A 22,961-nucleotide genomic window follows, 5' to 3' on the forward strand; every position below is an offset into this window, starting at 1 on the left:
CCAGGGTCACAAAGCTAGGAGGTGTCTCAGGCCAGATTTGAATCCAGTCTCTGGGCCTGGCTCTCCATTCACTGAGTCACCTAGCTGCCCTTCTGGGAGACATTTCTAGCCCACATTTCCCACCTTTCTACCTGTAAAGTTGGAGCTCAAAGCAATGAGATGACAAGGAAATGTGAGTGCGAGCACCCCGAGGACCTTTCTGTTCCTTGCCACCCCCAGTCCAGTCCTACCTGTGTCTGTCCAGCCGTTGGCAGTGGCCTCCGTGGCTCTTTTCAGCACTGGTGACCAGGGGCTCTGCTGGTGACTCTTCCGGAGGCAGCCTGGGTGCCTGCTCTGGCCCAACACTGCTTCCCACTGCCTCAGCCTCTTCAGTGCTTTCCACCACGGGGTCCAGCTCCACCTGCAAGCACCCTTATCTTTTGGCATGGAGGTCTGAGCCCCAATGGACTGACATCCTATGTCACTTATGGGTCATGGTGGGACACTGATCAAAGAATGTTGGGGGCACCTCCACTGGGAAGAACCTATGGCTCTGAACTTTCTGGGAAGATGAGGGCTTCATTGGGAGATGGGGAGGGAACCCCAGAATTAGGCCTGTCCTTGGGCCTCTCCATTCTTCCCCTCTCCCCCCCTCCTCCCCAGAGGTAGGTCCCTGCCTGACTGAGGGGGGTCGCCTCACTGCTCCTCTCTTCCTATTTTCAGGAAGAGAAACAGAGAGGCATTGGCCCATCTGGGGGTCGCCATCACTCACTGGGGGTGGCACCCTCCCCCTCCGGCTTCGGGGTCGGGTGGCTCGGCTGCTCATCATCGGCTTGGGCCTGGCCTGTGGGGGACAGAGAGGAGGCAGGCCCTGCTGACTTCCCCCCAGACTGTCTGTCCAGTCACTCATCACAAAGGCTTTATGCCCTTTCTCCTTTGTTTTATTGCACCTTAGTTCTTGGTATCCCATCCCTACCCAAACAAGCTCAAGGTCCTGATTCCCAGGTCTCTGTCACGAGCACCACCCTACTTCCAGGGGCCCCAGGCTGAACTCTCAGAGCCCTCCCCCTCATCTCTCTCCCTCCCCAGCTACACCCATTAGGTCACGGAGTCTTTGTGAAGAACTTTCCAATCAGACACCTAAGTCAGAGACAACTGGAATCCCCACAACCTTCCTTCCTTCCTTCCCTGGTGTGGCTACTTACTTTACCAAACCTGCCAGCTCAGGCCAAGCGCTATCAGTGACGAGCCCAGCAAGAACTAGAGGAGAAACCCATGAAAGCGGTTTACAAACGCACGATACTTCGACAGATGATTCTCTAACCCAAACATTGTTCGAGTCTGGCCCCGCTTGGCAATTGGTCTGTTGAGGCCTAGGGGCCCCTTCTCAGAAGTATGCTTTTCAAGGCATAAAATAAAAATACAGGTTGTATGAAAAACCAATTTCATTAAAATACAGTTGGATATATATGTGATATAGACATGTATATGCGCATGGTAAGGGCTTATATATTTATGTATATGTGTATATATTATTTTTATATATTTATGATATATAATCAATATATTATAATTTATATATATTTAAGCCCTTACCTTCCATCTTAGAATCAATGCTGTGTATTTTTCCTAAGGCAGAAGAGGGAAGGGCTAGGCAACGGAGGCTAAGTGACTTGCCCAGTGTCACACAGCTAGGAAGTATCTGAGGCCACATTTGAACCCAGGACTTCCCCCATCTCTGGGCCTGGCTCTCAATTTACTGTGCCACCTAGATGCTATATATATGTTTATACATAATATATATTTATATACAATATATGATATGTTTATTATATAACTATATTTATATAATATATAAAATGCATGACTCCCAGGAGCATATAACAGACCCCTAGGGGGACCATGAGCCCTAGGTTAAGAATCCCTGCTCTAACATGACCTTCTTTTCTACCTCAATTGGGGATCTTTTGTTCACTCCAACCTCTGAGAGCTGCCTGCCTGCTCTGGGTAATGCCATGTTTCAACAATCAAGATTTCTGATTTCCTGCCTCCTCTGACCTCTGCTAAGGGTACATTCCTGATAACTGCCTGCTTCTCCTGGTCCCCAAATCCAGCAGATGACTCTTCTCTTCTCATAATTCTCATACATTAATTAGTCTTCCTGTCTGCTTCTAGTCTCTCTTCCTCCGATCCAATCTCTCTCTCTCTCTTTCTCTTTCTCTCTCTCTCTCTCTTTCTCTCTCTCTCTCTCTCTCTCTCTCTCTGAACCCTTACCTTCTGTTTTAGTATTAATTCTAAGACAGAAGAAGGGCAAGAGCTAGACAATTAGGGTTAAGTGACTTGCCCAGGATCACACAGTTGGAAAGTGTCCAAATCCAGATTTGAACCCAGGATCTCCCAGCTCCAGGCCTGGTACTCATTCCACCGTACTACTACCTAGCTGTAATCTCATCCCTCCCCAAACTCTTAACAATTAGCCCAGTGCTTGGTACATAGTAAATGCTTGAAAAATGATTTTTCCTCCTAATACCAGCTACCCTCTTCCAGAAAACCTTCCCTAGTCAAACCATTTGGTAGTACTCTCTTCCTCCTCAAATGAGTTTTCATTCAACTTATCTGGGCACATACTGAATCCCACACAAAAATATAAACTCTTGGAGGGCGGAATGTTTCATTTTTGTCTTTGTATCCCCAATGCCTAGCATAACATACCTCAAAGATGCTTTCTAAGGGATTGTCAAATGTAAGATTTTTTTTTAAAATTAATTATTTTAAACCCTTACCTTCTGCCTCAGAATCAATACTGGACATTGGTTCCAGGGCAGAAGAATGGTAAGGGCAAGGCAATGGGGGTGAAGTGACTTGCCCAGGGTCACACAGCTAGGAAGTATCTGAAGTCAAATTTGAATCCAGGACCTCCCATCTCTAGGCCAGACTCTAAATCCATCGAGCTACCCAAATGACTCTATTAAATTTAAGTTTTGACTCCTCCAAAAACTCAGCTTTGGTCATGCTTTCTCCCTCTCACCTTTTGTGGCTCTCCTAGGAGAAAAGTCTGAACTCCTTAGCCAAGAATTCCAGGTTCCCTCTTTGTCTTCTCCCTTACCAAAAGCTTAGCAGCACTTCTTCCTCCCATCTTTCAATATCCATATACTGGGTGCTCTGGGAGAGGTAGAGCTAAGAATGCATTGTCTAGCTGAGAAAATCGCTTTGTTCCTTCATACTCAGAACTGCAGTTCATGACAGTATTAGATAAGATCCCCAAGAGAGAGAGAAATGAGTATCAATGGGGTTTCAGAGTAGGTTTCTACTTCTAAAAGGGATGGGGTAGATCAGGAAGATTTCTCAAAGAAGATCACATTGGAACTGAGACAGGAAGGAAGGGTTAAGATATTGGCAGGCAGAGATAGAGTAGGAGACATAATCTTCTACGTGACTCTCTGAACATCCCATCGGAGTTTCATCTCCCCAGCCTGACTACAAGCTCCCCAAGGATAGAGCCCAGTTTTTCCTTTCTCTTGGTTCCACTCACTCCTCACAGAGGCTGCCTGACACTGGTCTGGGCATACACTGGGCATCAATAGAAGCTGGTTTTTGATAGCTAAGATGGTCCTTTAAGGAGACTTCATCCTGAATTAGGAGAGGCTAAAGTTAGCTTTGCCACTGACTCCTATGACCTGAGGTAAGTGACTTTCCCAGTTTGGGTGACAGTTTTCTTACTTATAAGATAGTCTGGACTCTGAGATCTCTTTCTTAAACCCTTATTTTCTCTCCTAGCAACAGCTCCAAGACAGAGGGCCAAGAGCTAGATAGGGTTAAGTGATTTGCCCAGAGTCACACAGCTAGGAAGTGTCAGAGGCCAGATTCGAACCCAGGTTCTGTATTCACTGTGCCACCTGGCTGCCCCTTCCATGATCTCTTTTTAAGGTCCCTTCTAGTATTAGCAGGCTGTAGGTGAACAGTTCATGGAGATCCCATAAGTATCACCCCGTCCAGGGGTTCTTGATCTCAGGGCTTCGAACTCTTGTCAGTCTCAAAGTTGTTGGAATAACTCAGTGTAACAAATGAGTAAATAACATTATCTTCTGTAGGCTAAACAAATACTTTTGCCCATACATGTACATACCACTATTTTTAAAGTACACATTCTGCAGGGCAGCTAGTTAGCTTAGTGGATAGAGAGCCAAATCTGGAGATGGGAGGTCCTGGATTCAAATCTGGCCTCAGACACTTCCTAGCTGTGTAATCCTAGGCAAGTTACTTAACCCCCATTGCCTAGTCCTTACCACTCTTCTGCCTTAGAACCACTTCATAGTATTGATTCTAAGACAGAAGTTAAGGATTTTTTTTTTCCTAAAGCATACATTATAATGAACAAAGCTGTTTTTAGCAAAATACAAATTCATCTTGAATATATGTATTTTTTCGACCAATAGACACAAATAATGCCACCACTTTCTTGTAGGGGTCCTCATACTTGAAAAGGATGGGAACCAGAGACCTGGACAGAAAAGGGAAGTGATTTGATAAAGATCATACAGGTGTTAAGCATCAAAGCTTTGAAAATATTCCCTTGGTGGAAATTCTGGAGCTGGGTTCAGAGTAGGAGTAGGATAGAGAAGTTTGAGAAACTGATAAGATATATTCCATATCCAGACCCACCCAGCATGAGCCCCAGGATACCTCTGGTTGGGAGATACTTATCCTTCTGGGAAGAGTGATCCTGGGGCTCCAGAGCTCCCATTCTAGCCAGTCTCATTGTTCTGGATTTTACCAGAGTTTCAAGGGATGTAAATATTGGATACTAGTTCACTGATTACACCTCCAACCTACATTTACGAGATTCACCCCAAGGGTTCAACTGAACTCAACAACTATGTCCCTCATCACTCGTGTTCCCTTCCCTTTACCAGGCCTCAAGGGGATCCGAATGCCCAAAGCCAAAAGTAAAAATAGGACATGGAGATCAGAACCCCAGCCGATGGGCAATGTACCTCTGGCTCACAGTGGGGTCATCAGGTAGAGGAAGGCTTCGAGGGACCAGGACTCTCCTAGTGGCTCTCTCTTACTGGCAGAATGAAGACTCTGGTCACCACACAGACTAGTGGGACCATCATTGTCAATAGCTGGTCGGGCCAGAGCAGGAAAGACCTGGGGCTGGACTCAAGGAAGTAGGACATCACCTCCCTTCTGTCACGTGGGTGCCCATTGTGTAGCTTCCTCCCTAAGGGCATCTGTTCTCTACACACCCTAGGACCAAGGGCTAGGAAGGAAATGAGGGAGGAGAAGTGGGGGGGACAAAGACAGAGACAGAGACAGAGGCAGAGAGACAGAAAGTGAGAGAGGGAGGGAGGGGGAGAAAAAGAGACAGAAGCAAAGACAGAGAGTGCAAGCTGGGAGGATGAAAAACAGGGAGAGAGTGAAGGATGTAAGAACTAATGAGGCAAAACCTAGGGAGTGAGGGGTAAGGATGAAGAAGTGAAAACAAGAAAAAACAGAATAAAAATGGGAGATAAATTCTGGTAGTGAGATTGAGGAGAGTATTGGGAGAATAGAAATGGGGAGAGCAGGAAGGTTAGGATAAAAATAGTAAATGGAGAACTGAAATTCAAAATAATTGAAGGGATAGGAAAAGAACAATGAGTTCAAGACATCAGATCTGGATGAACTTCATCCTGCCTGGACTGACATCACAGGATATTTAAAGAATAGGGCTGGCTGATGTGATTGTTAAACCACTATCAATGATTTTTTGAAAGTTCTGGGAGAATAGAAGGGGTCCCCACAGAATTGGAGAAAAGCAAATATCCCGATTTCCAATGGGGCTGTTGAGCTTGACTCAGTTCCTGGAAAAATTCTAGAACATAATCATTACATACTCCAGGACTATTTCCATAGCTCCCACTCACATTGGTGGGCTTAGTCCCCAGAAAGCAGATGCTACTGTGAATTTTAGGGATCTTGGAATAACTCTGAGAAGCTAGTTACTAGTACTATTGTTTATAAGCCCCCATCAGTGTGCTTTCCATTGTTAATCAGCCAGATTTAATTTGCTTTTTAGCAAAGGCATTAGTGGAGAGTGAAAAGCATTCTCTCACAAAAGCAGACAGCAACCATGGGAAGAGTGGACTCAAATTTAAAACAAAATGGTGGTGAGGCATATGTGTAGAGAATATATGGTCAAGGTTAAACTCACAACTTTGGGTTACTGTAAGTCCTTTTTTTAGTCCATAACTGTCATTCTCTGTTAAAAGTTTTCATGATCCTTGAAGTTACTTCCTTTCAGGTGACTATCTTTTCTTTATCTTTTTGGGTCCATGTTTTTCCTTAATGTGTCTTCTCTCTGCTCTTGACAGGATGCCTTCTCTCTCTCTAAGACATGATCAAAAGAAGGAAAAAGAGGTAAAGAGAGGTGTGTGTGTGTGTGTGTGTGTGTGTGTATGTGTGTGTGTGTATGCATGTATAATAAAGATGGAAGGGGGGGTGGAAAAGGGGGAAAAGGAGAAAGAGACAATTGTTGATATTTCTCCTGTTTTTTAAAGCTCTCAAGGGCCTGGTAAGCTTGTTTGTTTGGCCAGTCAAGCTGTTTGATCCTTGCCCCAATTTTAAAAAAAGTTGAAATCTGATGAAGGGATCACTAGGAGTTTATAGCATTTAAAAAATATAATCATACATGTTGCTTGACTGACTGAAGTAGGGGTGTTGAACCCCTTCTTTTATACATAAAATCAAAGAGAAAGGTTGTGAGTTTTTGGAAAGGGAATTTAGAGTATTTATTGAGTGGGGAAAGTCAATATGTCTTCAGGTCATGCCAGACTAACTTCATTTCCTTTTTGACAGTTACTATACTACACGGGAAATTACAGGGCCTTGAGTCCCTATGAAGACTGTTCACATTGAGGTAATTTCAAAAAGAGAAGGTTGGGACACAGTGGGAGGAGGGAGGGGAAATGAAGAGGAATGAGAGTTGTTCTGATTGGTCATAGAGGGCAGAATCAGGGAATGGGTTGAAGCTGCAGAGTGGCAGATTTAGGCTTGAGGTAGGAAGAACTTCCTAACATTTAGAGGGTTTCAGAGAGAAATGGACTGCCTCCAAAGGCAGCAGGCTGTTTCCTCTTCAATGAAGGTCTTCAAACAAAACACTAGATGATCAATCTACAGATAGGTTGATAGAGGAGATTCTTGGTTGGGTTAGACTAGATGGCATCTCAAGAACCTCTTGGGTCCATCTCAGCTCTGAGAATGTCAGTCCCTGGCCTTGTACCTTTAAGTCACAAGTCAGGGGGCAGTCAGCATATATTAAGTGTGTTCTATGTGCAGACAGTGTGCTATAAGATATGGGGAGACTAAGAAAAAGTAAAAGACAGCTCCTGCCTTCAAGGAAGTCACATTTCTTGGAGAAGACAACATGCAAGTAACTATAACCAAACAAGATACAGACAGGATAAACTAGAGGAAATCAGTGGAGGATAGTCACTAATATTAGGGGTATAGGGAAATGTCTCTTGAAAAAGGTGAAATTTGAGTTGAGACTTAAATGAAGTAATAGAAGCCAGGACTTACAAGTGAGGAAAGAGAACATTCCAGGCATGGTAACAGTCAGAGAAAGTGCCCAAAGCCCAAAGGTGGAATGCTGAGCTAGGAACAGTAAGGAGGCTAGTGATGCTAGATAGTGGAGTTTGTGGACAGGAGTAAAGTATAGGAAAAGAATATATATAAGAAAAAGTCTGGAAAAGCAAGAAGGGGCCAAGTCATTAAGAACTTTAGAAATAAAATAGGATTTTTTTCTTTGATCCCAAAGGGATTAGAGAGCCACTGGAGGATACTGATTAGGGCAATGATGTGGTCAGAACTGCACTTTAGGAAGATCAAATTGACAGCTGAGTAGAGGATGAACTAGAGTAGGGAGAGGCAAGGCAAAGAAACCAAATGACAGGTTATTGCTATTGTCCAGGCTGATCTTCATCCAGGTCATGCCCTGTAACCATAGGTGTCCCACAGGGCTCATCTTGAGCCCTTTTCTCTTCTCCCTCTATACTACTTCACTTAGTGATCAGATTCTGTGGATTTAATTACTATCTCTATGCTAATTATTATTATCCTGTCTAAACGCTCTTCTGATCTCCTGTCATCTCTTATCTCCTGCTCAGTAGAAATTTTTAAACTCAACATGCCCAAAACTAAATTCATTATCTTTCCTTCTCCACTCTTCTTTCCTCCAAATTTCCCTATTATTGTTGAGGTCATCTCCAGGTTCCCAGTCCCTTAGGCTCGCAACCTAGGTGTCATCCTCCACTCATCACTCTCTTTCACCCTCCATATCCTATCTGTCCTCAAGGCTATCTATTTCACCTTTGTAACATCTTTCTTTCTTCTGATACTACCACTACCCTGGCGCAAAACCTCCTCACTTCATACCTGGACCATTACAATATCTGCTAGTGGGACTGCCTGCCTCTAGGTTCTCCCCACTTTAATCCATCTTCCATTCAGCTATCCCTGATTTTCCTAAAGCATAGCTCCAATCATGTCAGTTTCCTACTCAATAAACTCCAGAGACATCCTATTGTCTCCAGGATCAAATGCAAAATGCTCTGTTTGGCTTTCAAAGCCATCATAACCTAACCCCACCCTACCTTTCCAGTCTTCTTACATCTTTTCCACCGGTTAGGTGCTATTCCATCTGGTGACAATGGTCTCCTGGCTGTTCCATTACAAGATACTCCATCTCACTTCCAGGCATCTTCTCTGGCTCTTCCTCATGTCTAGAATGCTCTCCCTTTTTCATTTCTGCCTCTAGGCTTCCCTGGCTTCCTTCAATTCCCAACTAAAATACAATATTCTACAGGAAGCCTTTCCCAACCCTTCTTAATCCTAGTACCTTCTTTCTTTTAATTCTTTTCTATTTATCCTGTATGTAGCTCATTTGTACATATTTTTTGCTTTTGTTGTGTATCCTTTAGATTGGGAGTGTCTTGAGGGCAAAGACTGTCTTTTGCCTCTTTTTGTATCCCCAGCACCTAGCAAAGTGTTTGGCACATAGTGGGTGCTTAATAAAGGTTTAGTGACTGATGATGAATTTATTGGAAGAACTAGGAATTTGGGGTGTTTTGGTGTTCTTATACCCCTTGGCTTAACTTGTGTTCAGTATAAAGAGAAAGAAATTCTAGTTTACCATGAATATGTACATGAAAAAATAAAGGGATGAATTTTTCATAAAGGAAGCATTTTTCAGTAAATAACATTTTTCCACTAACAACTTTTGGAATAGTTCAGTAAAATAACATAGGTGTTTACGAAATATTCCCTCAACTCCCTTGTTTCTTTCTACCCTCTGGCGGACCCAAGCCTGGGAATCTGCTTTAAAAATAAGGATTGAAGTGCACAGGGTTCGAGGAAGGGAGTAATCCTCAAGCCCCACCCTCAGTCTGCCCAGTTTGGGCCCAGGTGTTCCCCCCCCCAAGGGCCCCGCCCCTATACGTCAGACCCCTTCCCTCACGTGTCCTGTCAGCCTGGGCCCCAGATAATTAGCCCACCCCAAAATTTGGACCCCGCCCCCAATCTTATCTGCCAGTCTGGACCCCGAGTGCCACCCCCAGACCCCACCCCTTAAAGATCCCGCCTCCTCTTCATCTTCCCTCACGACCGGACTCCCAGCAGGCGCTTCGGCAGCCCTGCTTCCGGGGGCGGGGGAGAAGATGGCGGCCTCCAGGAGAAGCTGCCGCTACTGAGGCGACGGACTGAGAAGCGGCTCTGGGCGGTGAGAGCCGAGGCAGGGACAGCTCCGGCTAGTTTGCGGCAGAGCTCTCAAGCCCCGACTTGGCGGCCGGCACCCTGAGAGGGAGGGGACAGTGGGGGGAGTGACCGGCCTGGCCCGTGGAGGGACTGGAGCTGAACCAGATAACCTCCGAGGCCCCTACCGGTACCGACATTCAGCGTTCTGCTGGCTTATGTGGTCGTTCCGGGTACTCGGGCCATCATCTACCGTCTCCGTGCCTTTGCATAGGCGAGGCTGACTCCCCATGCCTGAAGTGCATTTGCTCCGCTTTTTCGTTTTTAAAAAATCCCTTCCAAGTTCAACCCGAGCTTCTTTTCCTAATCCTCCGAGCTGCTAGTGCCTTCCCCAGAAATTACCTTGCGTTTATTGCCTTGCATTTTTTTATTTACACGAGCATGTATTTTCTCTCAGTAGAATGTCAGCTCCTTAAGAGAAGGGTTTCTTTCTTTTGCGTGTGTTTGTTTGCCAGTGACTAGCGCTCTTCCGGACAGACAGTAGGTGTTGCTTTAAATTGGAGAACCTTAGGAACATAGATGCTCAAGTTCCTTACGGATCTGAGATTGCATAGGCTCCTTAGCTATTCCAAAGTCTCTTCTAGTGGCAGCATTTTCTGTTCTTTGTTTTGAAATCCCTCCCAGCTCTGCCATTCTGTGTACTAAGGGCCCTCCCAGCTCTGTTCTGAGGTCTCTCTCAGCCACTTTCTACCCTACTTCACTGACTCTTACTCGGTGTCTTGTGAGTTAGCTGACTTTGACCCTACGAAACAGTATACCCATGTACCTTCAGCTTATCTTTCTGCACACTGTTCCCAACTGTTTTCATCTTTCACTGGTACTGTTTCAGAGGCAGTTGGCCTGCCTTCTGGGCTGAGTTTTCAGTTTGACCTTGAGTCCCCCAACCATGGAGCCTGTAGAATCTGGAAGTACTGCGGATGAGGAGGAGGAGCGAGTGATGGAGCAAAGACCTCGGACCCGATCCAACCCAGAGGGAGCTGAAGACCGAGCCCTAAGTGCCCAAGCCAGTGTGGGGAACCGGAGTGAAGGGGAGGGTGAGGCAGCCAGTGCTGATGACAGCCCACAGAACCCACCTAGCATCAATGGGAAATCTTGGCAGGTGCCACCACAGACTCCAGAATTTCAGGTCCGGACTCCCAGGGTCAATTGCCCAGAGAAGGTGGTATGTATCATCTTGAAGAAATTGAGGGACTTTTGATTTAGTACTAATTGTTATAACATAAGCCCTCAGTGCAGACAAAAGATGACGAGGGAGGACCCAGAATGAAAAGGCATGGAGAACCATGTATTTTTATGACCCAGAAAGTTTAGGGGCCCCCTTACTTACAGAGTTGCATCCCTGCCTACCAAAGAAGAGATTTTTTTGCTTTCCTGTTTCTAGGAGCCAATTCTGAGGATAGGAATCAGGGGACAGTTAAACACCAGAACTTCTCTTCTACTCCTTCTCTCTGTTCTTTCCATCTTCCTCTCATCCATTCCCCTGACCCTGAAGGAAAACCCCAGTTCAAAACACATATAGTCTACTTCTTAGCTGTATGACCCTGGATAAGTCACTTAACCTTTATTGTCTACCCATTGTCCTTCTGGCCTAGAGTTGTTACTAGGAACTATTAAAAAAATGTATAATCAGGCAAATGAAATTCTCACTTTTGCTGTGGAAAAAAAAAATCATTTAATACTCTGATACCCATTACGTCTCAGTCAAGAGATAAGTGGCATATTTTATCTCGTGTCCTCAATGAGTCAGAGTTCCTAAGGCTTTCAACGTTGTCTTTGCACTATTGTATTAGTGTATTAATTGTTCTCTAGTTCTCACTTTACTATGCATCAGTTTATATAAGTCTTCCTAGATTTCTCTGGACTCAGTAGTCCCTTTTCTAACATATTATGGATGATTAGGATTAGAGTTGGGCCACTTAGGGCTTCTTCATAGAACTGGAAATTTTTGCCATTCTAGGTGGAATAAGAGCCCACCATGCCCACTTCATCAGTTAGACCAGATTATATTCCTATTATCAGATTACATTTATAGCATTTACATTTTACAAAATCCTTTACATCCCTGTTGATCCTTACTACAAGCTTTTTTTTTTTAACCCTTAACTTCTGTCTTAGAATTGATGCTAAGTATCAGTTCCAAGACAGAAGAGCAGTAAGAGCTAGGCAATTGCTGTTAATTAATGGATTTGCCTAGGATCACACAGCTGGGAAGTGTGTGAGGCTAAATTTGAACCCAGAAATTTCCATCTCTAGGCCTGGTTCTCTGTCCTCTGAGCTACCTAGCTGTCTTTCTTACCACAATCTTGTAAGTTTGGATTGTTTGGTCTTATTTTATGGAATAGAAATGAGGCTTACATCTAGTAAAGAGTCATATGTAGGTTTTTAAATCCTTGTTGGTTGATTAAGCCATAACCAAGATTGAATCCCTCTTATCAAAGGACTCTCATTCTTGGAGTGACTTTTGTTAGAAAAGAAATCCTAACGGTGGGGCCAGCACAATTTTCCTGAGGTGACATTATTAGCCTGAGACTTTGAGCTTTGAAGTGAGACATTATATATATATATATCCAGGCTAGGTTATGCAAGTTCAGTTTATTGAAAGTCTGCCAGGTAGGGTCTTTCTTGGCAAGAGGGTTGTTTTCTCTTTTTGGAGGCATGGTACCCCCTTGGCAAGAAAGTCTACCTGGTAGGATTTTTTCTTATGCAGATCCTCCCCTGAAGGCCAGACACCTTTTTGACAAGAAGGTCTAAGGTTTTTCTTATCAAGAAGGCCAGACAATTCTGTTGTTTTTTTTAAATCAAAGAGATCAGATCTTGTCACATCTCTTTTCTATAAGACAGATTACATACTTCTCCATTCTATATTTGATAATAATGAGAATAACCAAGGTTATTCTGTAACTTCAGAGGCAAATGAGATAATAGCCTCAGAAACTCCTTCCAAGGCACTGAAGGTATATACAACTTTCCTTGGCAAAGGACAGGGGCTTATATTATTAATTTTAAATATACTACAATTATTAATTACTGATTCTCATGCAATTACTTAATAAATTTATAATTGGAATTTTTCCTTATTAAATCTATTATTATTACAATTAATTATTCAAATACTGATTAATAGGATTATATAAAGAGAATATATAGTTATGTAGAGACATAAAATAGTGAGTATTAATTAATGAGTATTAAGCAACTGAAGTTGCTTAATTAGATTATTTTTTACATCATTCACCCCCTTTTCCTTGTCTTTAACACAGATTATATGCCTGGACCTGTCAGAGGAAATGTCTTTGCCAAAACTGGAGTCATTTAATGGGTAAGAGTTTTTGACCCCCTATTTGATAAGTCCACTTGGACTCTGATCTTGAATTCATTTCCAACTTTGGGTCTTTAGGTGAGGACCAATCAGAAGATTAGAGTAACAGAGATGGAGTTGGTCCTTAGCAGAGAGCTGAGCAGAGATTTGAATGAGGCATAGGAATTATGTATTGGGGGATCACTTCAGCAGCACACAGCATGAATTGGAGAGGAAGAAGACTAATTAGAAAAGTTATACTGGACTGATAGCACTCCGAAGGAGAAGGCTAGTGGAATCAGTGTGATTTGGCACACATTGGACAAGACATAATAGAGAGGATGAAACTATTTGTTCCCAATAGTTCTTTTTTTTTTTTTTTTTTTAAATAAAAACCCTTACCTTCCACTTTAGAATCACTACTGTATTTTGAGTCCAAGGCAGAAGAGAGATAAGGGCTAGACCAGGGGTCGGCAACGTATGGCTCTCGAGCCATATCTGGCTCTTTTGAGGGCCAGATATGGCTCTTTCTGCAGGAGCCATAAAGCCCATTTTTTTTCAGGCACTGTTATAGGAGTGCTCACTGTTACAGGAACGCACACTGTGAGCACTGTACAGCTCTCACGAAATTACATTTTAAAAAATGTGGCGTTTATGGCTCTCACGGCCAAAAAGGTTGCCAACCCCTGGGCTAAACAATGAGGTTAAGTGACTTGCCCAGGATCACACAGCTAGGAAGTGTCTGAGGCTAGATTTGAACCCAGGACCTCCTGTCTCTAGGTCTGGCTCTCAATCCCTTGAGCTACCCAGCTGCTCCTCCCCCCCCCCCCCCCATAGTCCTGGGAAGCATGTCAGTTGTGACAGTCCAGAGGGAGAGGAGAAAAGTTTAGTTGGAGATCTTTAGGGCAGAAATGCAGAGCATGAAAAAGGATCAAATGAATCCTGGTGCCTTCTGTTGCATGGATGGGAGGCTGTCTTAGCCTGATTCTTCTGTGGCCTAGGATCCCATGAAACTTTATACTGTCTGACTGTGACAGTAAGGAGTTATTTATGACTCAACCCAGAAAATGACCATTTCATAAAGTCTGAACAAGACTCCATTCTCAGGATAATGTCTTAAATCTTAGGGTATGGAGAAACAATAGTGGTTCTCCATACCTGAAAGGTACCTTGGCATTGCCTAGAACCTACTGCATGTCCTCTGTCTTCCTTGACCAGCTCAAAAACCAATGCCCTGAATGTGTCCCAGAAGATGATTGAGATGTTTGTTCGGACAAAACACAAGATTGACAAGTGCCACGAGTTTGCCCTGGTGGTGGTAAACGACGACACCACTTGGGTAAGTTAGTTTGGGAGGAGCCATATCTCCTCCTTCCCTTTCTGCTTCTTTTCCCTCCATCCTTTTCCATTTCTGGGAAAAGATTAGGTATCCAGCCCACCTGGTCTCCAGCTTCCAGTGAGGACCTTTCCCGCACCTTGAGTGAATAATAGATTATCAGATCTAGATGGACCTGACCTTAGAACACAGAACACAAAATATCAGAGATGGAAAGGCCCTTCTCATCCTAGAGCTAGGAAGGATTTTGAACATGGAATATAGAGCTAGCTGGAACCTTAGAACACGGAATATCAGAGCCTAGAGAGAGTTTAAAATAAACTATATTTGAGCTGAGAGTGGGACCTTAGGGATCTACTAATTAGTCCAGCCAGTGTTTTTGCAAATGAACAATGAAGTTTATAGAGGGAATGTGTTAGTAGGTGGCAGAGACATGCATTGAACCAAGGTCTCCTGACTGCAAGCCCAGTCCTCTCCATTATATGACTTTGTATTATATGTCTTCCTCACCCCCTAACTTAGATCCTCAGGAAAGGTTCATTGATCTGAGGAGGAGCCTTGGAGTAGGGACTGTTCTAGGACCAGCTGACTTGACATATAGAAGAAATAGTGCTTGCCTCCAAGGATCTAACTGTCAAATGCTTATTTGGGAGGTGGGACCTACAGATCAAGAAAGACCAACCTAGGTTAGCAGCCCTGGTTTTGTTTTTAGCTCTCAGGCTTGACCTCTGACCCCAGGGAACTGTGCAGCTGCCTCTACGACCTCGAAACTGCTACCTGCATGGCCTTCAGTATCCTTCTGAAAGGGGATAAGGGGAGGTTGGGTAGTCCTGGGGAGGGGACCTGCAATACCAAGAGTAGGGAGCAAGGGGCTTGGTGGCCCTGCAGAAATATTGCTCAGCGCTGATGGCATAACCTCCAGAGTTGTCAGAGAAGAAAGCCTCCCTTGATATAGCCAGCCTGACCCATTCCCAGTCTCCTTTGTTCTCACTCCACCCTTCTGTTCTGTCCAGTTTCTCCTGCCCTTTCCAGCCTGTGCTTTTCAATTCCAGTGCTCCTGTGGTGACCTGATCACCCCAGAATATTTGTCAAAAGGCTTTTGGTCATCATTAGCCTACCTGCCTTTTCCTCTAGTGGACTGTACTTTTGCTTGTAAACTAGACTAGAAAGGGAGGGTACCCTCTCCTTTTTGGGACAGATTAAAATGAGGTCTTGGGAGATATGAGGGTAACAGAGGACACCCATGAGTTGTGGAGGTCTTGAAGAAGGAACCCCACATTTCCAGAGATGGAGATCTGGTCATCGGAGAACTGGCCTCTGGCATTTTCACTGGTCCTTATCTCTTCAATACCAGACTTAGACAGCCTGTTCAACCTTATGTAAGTTGCTGCTGTTATTTCCTGACACAAAGGTTAAAGTTTTTGGTGTTTTAGGCAGTAGGGTACCATATTAGTTGGATGTATGTTGAAGGGCACGGCACAACATCACTGAAGTATTACCTGACAAGAAGTCAGAGATACTCTGAAATGTCACATACCCCCTTTTCTCCACTGGTTTAGACAGCAAAAGATTGAGCTTCCAGTCACAGAGAATGTCCAGACCATCCCACCACCATATGTAGTGCGGACCATCTTGGTGTATAGTCGTCCAGCCTGCCAGGCCCAGTTTGCCATGATGGAACCCATAAAGGTAGGTGAGAAAAAGGGTAGAATGTCTGAAGAAGAACCATCCTTTTAAGTCTGTGGACCAGATGATCTGGGAATAGATTTCTAGAGTGGACTTCCTTGTCCACTGCCATATCTCCCTCCCCTGCTCAGAACCCTTTATAGTTGGAAGCTAAATAGCATAGAGAAGCCAGGCCTTGAATCAGAAGGACTTGAGTTCAAATTTGACCTCAGACCCTTCCTAGCTATGAGACCCTAGGCAAGTCACTTAACTCCAATTGCTTTGCCCTTACTGCTTTTCTGCCTTAAAACTGATACTAAAATAGAAGATAACGGTTTCAAAAATCAAAACAAAAAACCAAAACCCTTCTGGTTCCACCTTACCCATCTAGCCTGATCTCACACTGCTTCTCTTCCTATCCTTTTTTTCCTCTTTTCCTTTTTTCAAGGCTCTGTTCAAATATCACTTCTTCTTGAAGTCTAATCTGGTCTTTTAATTTGGAGGTGACTCCTCCATAACCCATCTCATAGACCCTTGTTCTCTTGCCAGACAATTTCCATTCTACTTTGGATTTTGTCTGCATATTTCATACCTTCCTTGTTATGTTATGAGATCTTTGAGGACAACGACTCAACCTTATTTATCCTGTCATATCCCTCCCTCCCTGTCCCCTCCTCCAACCTGGCACAGTACAATGCACATAGTTACTTAATTAAAGGTATGTTGGACAAAGGAATAAATGGATGTGCCAGGAATGAGTTGATGGATGTTCTAGGCCAGGGGTCAGCAACGTATGGCTCTTTCTGCACGAGCCATAAAGTCAATTTTTTTTCAGGCGCTGTTACAGGAGCCGCACTGTGAGCACTGTACGGCTCTCACGAAATTACATTCTTAAAAATGTGGCGTTTATGGCTCTCACAACCAAAAAGGTTGCCAACCCCTGTTCTAGGCTAAAGTGGCTGGACATACCATGGCCATTTCCATTTAATCTTCTATCAGGAAAAATTCCCTAATTCTTTGTGTTGGTACACTTGGGCAGTGGACTGCTGTGGAATCCATTTTCCTTGATGGATCTTCATCAGGAGAAGATTTAGGAGTTAGATATGTATAGAAGTTGTGGAACTGATGCAGTGGGGTTTTTTGTTTGTTTGTTTTTTTTGCTTTCCTAAAGTTCTGGTCAGAGACCTTTAGTGTCTGCGAAACACTTTTATCCATGTCATCAGTTTGCTTCTCACAGCAGCCCTGTTATTATTGGGTAAACTATAGGTATTAACCCTTTTTTAAAGATGAAGGAAATAAAGTATGAGGAGATTAAATGACTCGCCCCCTAGAGGCACGACAAATAGTCAGAGGCAGAATTTTTTTTTTTTTTCCATTCTTACCTTCCATCTTGGAATCAGTACTAAGTATTGTTTCCAAAGCAGAAGAGCTGCAAGGGCTAGGCAATTGGGGTCAAGTGACTTTTCCAGGGTCACACAGCTAGGAAGTATGTAAGGCCAGATTTGAACCCATGTCTCTTGACTCCCAGACTAGCCCCCTTTTTAGTAGAGCACACTGCCTTTTTTATTTCTGAAAAAACATTTGCTGGGTTGTTTTGTTTTGTTTGTTTTTTTGTCTGCAGAAAATGCTTCAGTGTCCATATTTCTTTTTTGATGTGGTATATATACACAATGGCACTGAGGAAAAAGAAGAGGAGACCAGCTGGAAGGTGAGATGAGAGATGAAGGCAAAGTTGCCAAATTATAGAATAGTAAACTTGGCTTGGATTCCTGGAAGAATACTAACATTTTGTGGAAGGGACAGTATCTGAACATATAGAAGGGGTCAGTAGGTCTCTCAAAAAGCCAACATGAGGTCCTTAAGGACAGTCTTTAGTTTGGGACAAAAGAATAAATAACTGGATTGTGGGCCACGGAGCATGGAATCTCATCCCACTCAATCTTTCCCAAACAATTTGCCAATATGTCATAACCTGAAAAAGTTTGGGAAGCCCCAACCTTAAAAACAAACTTTTTGACCTTAGACTGTAGAACATAGAATATCAGAAAATAGAATGTCAAAAGTTGGAAGGGACCTTAGAACATAAAATGTTAGTCCTGGAAGGACATAACTGTCATTTTTAAAGTCAGGGACACTGAGGCTGTAGAGAAGTCATAACTTACCCAATGGTACTTGTTTTTTATATGTGGCCATAGGACTAGGATAACTTCTGATTCCCAAGCCCAGGGCTTTTTCAACCATATGAGGCTGCTTCTGAAAAACTGAGGCCACATCCTATGTCTGGTACATACCGACCGTATACCACTGGGCAGGCTACCAGCTCTCAGGCCATACTCTTAAGAACCTCAGTTGTAGAGAAGGGTCTGCTCTACATGGGAGAAGGAAGCTTTTCAGCATGGGTTCCAAACAACAGTGAAACCACAGGTTTGGGCCCTCTCCCCAAAAGGCAGCCCAGATATTGCCTGAATTGGCTAAAGGTAGCAAGCATAGCTTCCCACAGCAGCACTTGGTCTCACCCCATCCTCCAGTGACCATGGCTATTGGAGGATGGTTACTGGCTTCAGAGAGCCCCTTTCATATTTTCCTGGCCCCACAGTAGGGCATTTTGTGGGAAATGTGGGGAATACTATAGTTAGAGGGGCTTTGTTTTCCCCTCAGCCAAGAGACCTCTCTCCATTGCCTGTGTGTAGGACCTTGGATTTGTGTGTGTTTGTGGATGCTTATGTGCCCACAGGTAATGACTTTTGGCCCCATCTCACTCTTGCCCAGGACACATATGCCCTCTTTGGAGGCTTGGATTCCAAAGGCACCAGCTACAAATATGAGGTTTCGCTAACAGGGCCAGCTGTGGAACTGCATAACTGCATGGCCAAGCTGCTGGCCCACCCGTTGCAAAGACCTTTCCAGACACATGCCTCTTACAGCCTCCTAGAGGAAGAAGAGCCAGCTGAAATGGAAGCCACCGTTTAAGGCCTGCCTCAAGCCTCCAGGCTCTTCCATCTCCTCCTTTGCCTGGGATAGGCCTTGGAGAAGGGTCCTCGAGAACAGTGGAGATGATGGCTTTTGGGGGAGGTCCAATCAATGACTGCTCTGGGGTACATGGGCCTGTCTTGCCACAATGCTAAATGCAACCTGTGGGCCTTGTGATACGTATTTTGACTATTAAACTGTCAGTATCATGTTCTGTGTCTGGATGGGTGGTTGTTTTTTGCCCCTCTCTTGGGTTCTGGCTTCATGGCTAGAATGAGAGAAATACATATGCCACCCTTTATCTTGCTCAAATCATATTTAAATGATACTTTGTTCAGCTCTGGGTGAAACTTTATTTTGGGCCAAACATTGCTAAGTTCTGGGGATGGAAATACAAAATGAATAATCCCTATTCGAGAGGTGTGTATATTAGTGGGTCACGTTTTAGGAGAAATGCTGTTGAATAAGCATGATCAAAAGAGGAAAACTAGCCAGGATGGGGGGAAAAAGATTGGAATCAGCCATGAGGATGGTCTGAAGGAACAAAGGACATTTCACCTGGAGAAGAGCCAACTTAGAAGGGACAAAGTGTTTCTTTTCATAGATGTGAAGGAGGGTGGGGATGTGAAAAGCAGCACCAGGCTCGTTTTGTTTGGCCCCAGAGCGTAGGGAGGCAGAAGATGTCTGTAGACCAGCAGAATGTAGACATCAGGCAGAGGCTGAATCACTACTTGTCAAGAATAATGGCCATTAGGTAAAAATGGAATTAGAGGATATCTGAGGTCTTCTCTGCCTCTGAGATCAGGACTTGGGAATATGGACAGGAAGAGGGATATTGAGATATTAGCAGAAAAATGAGTTTTTCTCTTCCTGTTTAATGCTTGAGAATAAGACCAGTTAATGTTGTAGGTGCAGCATAATACAATGGAAAGACTACATACTAGTTCTAGAGTCAGAGGAACTGGGTTCAACTTCCATCTCTTATAAATACTACCTGTAGGACTGTGGCCAAGTCACTTCACCTGTCTTGACTTCTATGCTCCCTACCAGTTCTATATCTGTGGTCCTGGGGCTGAGATCCAACACAAGTATCTTTAAAGGACTTGTGTGGTGGGAACATTTCCCAATCAGATTTTCTCCATGGAAGTCCATCATCTAATGAATCAGTAAGATTGAGAATCTTTTATTTGGAAACAGGCCTAGAAGTAGTCTTTGTTGTTTCCTGAAAAGAGCTAGCATCAAGATGGGGAATTACAGATTTTGAGTCTGGAGAAGAGATTATTTGAGAGGAATTGGTGTCTCCAAATATTTTGAGAGCTGTGGTCTTCGAGAACAGAGTTGGCTATAAAGAATAGTTTCCACTTCACTATAAAGGACATCCTGACAAATAGAACTGTTTAAAAGTAGAATGGGTTGCCTGGGGAGAGAGTGAATACCCCACTAGAGGTATTTAAGTAGCATCAATAATGTACCAGGGAAAGAAGAAGGGATGCCTGCTATTTTAGCAGGAGTTGGACAGGAGACATTTAGGCTCCCTTTCAAATCAAAGATTCCCTAATTTCAGTGATGAGTGTCAAGTTCAGAGAATCAGAATCAGAGAGAAGTCTATTAGTACAATCTTAACCTGAGAAACCAGCTTCTTGGGGACCCCCAGTGAAAAGGCATTCATCTGCAGTCCATTTCATCACCAACAGGTCCAGTTATTAGGAAGGTCTTCAAAGTGATTTGGCTCAGAGCAGTTCCTAGAAACCAGGGACCCAACTAGCAGTAAGTCCTCTATGGACAAGACAAACAAGGACCCAACTATATAATCTGAGTAGCAGCACTGCTTACCTCTTGCTCTGCTGTGTTTTAAGTTTACATTTTTTTTTTAATTTTTTTTTTATTTTAAACCCTTAACTTCTGTGTATTGACTCATAGGTGGAAGAGTGGTAAGGGTAGGCAATGGGGGTCAAGTGACTTGCCCAGGGTCACACAGCTGGGACGTGTCTGAGGCCGGATTTGAACCTAGGACCTCCCGTCTCTAGGCCTGGCTCTCAATCCACTGAGCTACCCAGCTGCCCCTTAAGTTTACATTTTTATTAAGTATCTCCTCTCTCTCCACCACCACCCCCGTCCCCCCCACCTCCATCCCCCACTTCCCACTTAGCTACTTGATCAGTGCTGGAGACTCTGTGTTTCACAGCCACGGACCTGCTAGCCAACCTTGGACAAGCCTCTTCCCCTCCCTGAACCTTTTTTAGGTCTCTGTAGAGATAGGATTTGGAAGGGAAATCCCTAAACAAGACTGGCCAGGGCCTGAGCTGCTACTCTGCTGCACGGGAGTCGGTCCTCTGCCACAAGCGCCTGGAGAGAACTTCCCGACCACCCTGGTAGTCTCCGCTTCACTCATGCCTTCACGTGACCTTGGGTAATCGTGTTTGTGCATTGGACGGGGAACAGCCGACCTGGACAGACTCGGGGTAGATGCGCCTGGACCGGAAAGCCGGGGAGCTGTCCACTCCTGCCCCTTGCGCAGCCCCAGGCGCCTGTTCGTCCCCGAGCCGCACGCACTTTATCTCCTCAGTCCAGGCCCCGCCCGGCTGCTTATCTCCGCTGTGTGGGGGCCTGGGATTAGGAACTCTTCGGATCCCAGAGGTCCGAGGCGGAAGCACCTCTGCAAGGCCCCTGCCATAGGCCGTAGATGGCGGAGACCGCTACCGCCAATAGTTGGGAGACTCGGGATGCGCAGGCGCACAGAGTAGCGAGGGAAGTTCGAATGGCCGCGGAGAGGGGACCGCGGACAGCGGATCGTACAGAAGACAGCATGGATGGCCCCGGCTTGGACCCACCCGGTGGGGAGAAGAGAGAAACGAGCGCGGCTGCCTTGGCTCTGGCGCAGAGGCTTCGTGAGGCCCTGTGTGACCGACAGGCACGGTAAGAGGCCGGCCCGGTGCAAGCCCTCCTGTCCTGTAGGGGCTGGGGCCCTACCGCCCAAAAGAGGAAAGGAGGAACCCCTTCCCCCTGGCGGTCCCGGCTCAGCTAGGGGCTCTGAGGCATGTCTACTCCGGGCTTGGCAGGGGCTCTTGGGGTTCCGATCTTCCTCGGGCCCGGACTGTCAGAGGCGCCGGGGCATGTCTACACCGGGCTCAGCCAGGGCTCTGGGGGTTCCGATCCTCCTGGGGCCCGGGCTGTCAAAGATGCTGGGGCATGTTTTCTCCGGGTTTGGCCGAGGCACTCGGGGCTCTGCTCTTCCTAGGGCTCAGAGCTTGTCCTAGAGGTTCTTCCGCTCTACTTTTCCTGAGGCCCAGGTCCAGTCGGGGAGTTCAGGGCTCTGCACCTCTGGCGGTCCACAGTTCAGCTGGGGGGAGGGGGCGTTCGAGGTTCTGGAGCTGGTTCCAGGCACGGCCAGTTCCGGCCCAGATCTGGACCCCCGCTCCAATTCGCGGTTCTCTGCTCCCTGCAGGGTGGTGGAATCGCTGCTGAGGGTCGGAGCTGACCCTAATCTGGTGCTGTCCGACGGTGTGGCTGCTGTCCATCTGGCAGCTGGAAGCGAGCACGAGAGCAGCCTGCAGTGTCTGACTGTGCTGCTGCGGCACGGAGCGAACCCCAATGCCCGGTACTGCTCGGACATCCAGGGACTCAGCCCTACGTGGGCCTGGGACCAACCCCTCTGTGAGGACTAGCATCCCAACTTGCCCTTCCCGCCCTAACTCCAAGCAGTGCCATTCTCTGAAGAGGAGGCCCTTGGAAAGGGAACAGATATGCATAGAAGGAGTTCTCCATCTGATGACTCTTCAGGGACCATCCCTTCCCCCACCGATCAGAGACAAGGTCCGGACAGCCAGGGAGCCCCTGGTCTTGTGGGCCCAGGCTCTGATTGCCTCTTGTCTTTAGGTCTGAGGATGCCCTGACCCCTGTGCATGTAGCTGCTTCCTGGGG

At 45.4% G+C, this 22,961-nt stretch overlaps 1 protein-coding gene across 2 annotated transcripts; it reads left to right on the top strand.

Moving 5' to 3' along the window:
- The first annotated feature begins 10,269 nt into the window (after window positions 1-10,269).
- BABAM1 (BRISC and BRCA1 A complex member 1) lies at window positions 10,270-19,254 on the top strand. Of its 2 annotated transcripts, XM_044658585.1 has the most exons (8): window positions 10,271-10,933; window positions 13,032-13,090; window positions 14,288-14,408; window positions 15,118-15,196; window positions 15,760-15,784; window positions 15,965-16,094; window positions 17,692-17,778; window positions 18,840-19,254. In XM_044658585.1, exons 1-8 carry the CDS (start codon window positions 10,658-10,660, stop codon window positions 19,038-19,040), a joined length of 978 nt encoding a protein of 325 aa, XP_044514520.1. In that variant the 5' UTR covers window positions 10,271-10,657; the 3' UTR covers window positions 19,041-19,254. The 2 variants fall into 2 exon arrangements, with proteins under 2 accessions (XP_044514521.1, XP_044514520.1); XM_044658586.1 differs by lacking the exons at window positions 14,288-14,408; window positions 15,118-15,196; window positions 15,760-15,784 and having other exon boundaries at window positions 10,270-10,933.
- Window positions 19,255-22,961: the final 3,707 nt, after the last annotated feature.

Source organism: Gracilinanus agilis, chromosome 1 (assembly GCF_016433145.1).
Source record: "Gracilinanus agilis isolate LMUSP501 chromosome 1, AgileGrace, whole genome shotgun sequence".
NCBI lineage: Eukaryota > Metazoa > Chordata > Mammalia > Didelphimorphia > Didelphidae > Gracilinanus > Gracilinanus agilis.